The following is a 1,518-nucleotide window of genomic DNA, read 5'->3' as shown; positions in this document are numbered from 1 at the left end:
CACCATGGTAATGTTCTCCAACAACCTCTTCCGTCAGACAGAAGATACAGAAGCCTGAACACACGCACAAGCGAGTTCAGGAACAGCTTCTTTCTGGCCGATATCAGCCTGTCAAATGGACTCTAGCCTCAAATGATGTAACCTGCAATGTACCTGTATGCCTCTAAGTCTTTTTGATCTGTGTATCCTTTGCTTGCTGTGATCTGCCTAGACTGCTCGTAAATAAAGCTTTTCGCTGTATTTCGGTACATGTGACAATAAAATCAATCAATCTCTTCTCCATCCTATAGGAAGGATGTTGTGAAACTTGAAAGGGTTCAGAAAAGATTTACAAGCATATTACCGGGGTTGGAGGGTTTGAGCTATAGGGAGAGGTTGAATAGGCTGGCGCTATTTTCCCTGGAGCGTTGGAGGCTGAGGACTGACCTTATAGAGGTTTATAAAATCATGAGGGATATGGATAGGGTAAAGAGGCAAGGTCTTTTCCCCAGAGTGGGCGAGTCCAAAACTAGAGGAGCATAGGTTTAAGGTGGGAGGAGAAAGATTTAAAAGGGACCTGAGGGGTAACTTTTCCAATCAGAGGGAGGTGTGTGTAAGGAATGAGCTGCCAGAGGAAGTGGTGGAGACTGGTACAATTACATTTAAAAAGGCATCTGGATGGGTATATGAATAGGAAGGGTTTAGAGGGATAGGGGCAGAATGCTAGCAAATAGGAGTAGATTAATTTAGGATATCTGGTCAGCCCATGGACAAGCTGGATGGGAGGTTCTGTTTCTCTATGAATGAGACTGCACTGACATTCCTGACGTCCGGGAGGGAATCTGAGATAACAAGGTGTAGAGCTGGATGAACACAGCAGGCCAAGCAGAATCAGAGGAGCAGGAAAGCTGACGTTTCGGGCCTAGACCCTTCATCAGAAATAGAGAGAGACATGCCCCGAAGTCCTGGCGGAAGTGGCTCTGTGACGAATGAAGCCGTCCCAACGGAAGTGACGTCAGCACAGGTCCTGGCAGAATTGGCTCGGTGCGGATTGGATTGGTCGGTCTGTTGGCGGGGGGAAGTGGCGTCGGTGCGCCGTGGCGGCGGAGGAAGTGACGCAAAGCGGCGCTCGGATTGTTCTGGAAACCACCGAACGGCAAAATGGCGGCGGCGACCGGCGGGTAAGAAAAAGATGAAAAAAAAACCCTTTGAGGGAAAAATAGCCAGAGAGAGAGAAAAAAAAAATTCAGAGAAATCCCGAGAGAGATGAATAACTGGAGATAGACGGTGAGGGAGAAAGGGGCTGGCTGCATGAGCCGCGGTAAATGTGAGTTTTAGGGGGAAAAGGGTGTTGGGGGGGAATGTGGAGGCAGTGCTCTTCGCAGGGTCGGTATCGACTCGATGGCCCGAGTGGTCTCTTTCCGCACTGTAGGGATTCTGTGAAATACCCGAGAAGTAGAGACATCCGTAGTGAGAGGAATACCTGGAGAACACAGAAGCAGACAGAGAGAGACGGAGAAATAGCCAGAGAGAGAGAGA

General features: G+C 48.9%; 1 protein-coding gene across 3 annotated transcripts in view; it reads left to right on the top strand.

Moving 5' to 3' along the window:
• The first annotated feature begins 1,057 nt into the window (after positions 1–1,057).
• Positions 1,058–1,518, top strand: part of khdc4 (KH domain containing 4, pre-mRNA splicing factor) — a 19,722-nt gene continuing 19,261 nt past the window's right edge. For all 3 annotated transcript variants that reach the window (XM_048620462.1, XM_020524372.2, XM_048620463.1), the window contains exon 1: positions 1,058–1,160. In XM_048620462.1, coding sequence (XP_048476419.1) covers positions 1,141–1,160 — 20 coding nt within the window. In that variant the 5' untranslated portion in view covers positions 1,058–1,140. The remainder of the gene's footprint in view (positions 1,161–1,518) is intronic.

The sequence above is a fragment of the Rhincodon typus genome, chromosome 46, assembly GCF_021869965.1.
Source record: "Rhincodon typus isolate 14 chromosome 46, sRhiTyp1.1, whole genome shotgun sequence".
In the NCBI taxonomy this organism is placed as follows: Eukaryota; Metazoa; Chordata; class Chondrichthyes; order Orectolobiformes; family Rhincodontidae; genus Rhincodon; species Rhincodon typus.
The sequence above is the reverse complement of the archived record's forward strand: the minus strand, read 5'-3'. Positions and strand labels throughout refer to the sequence as shown.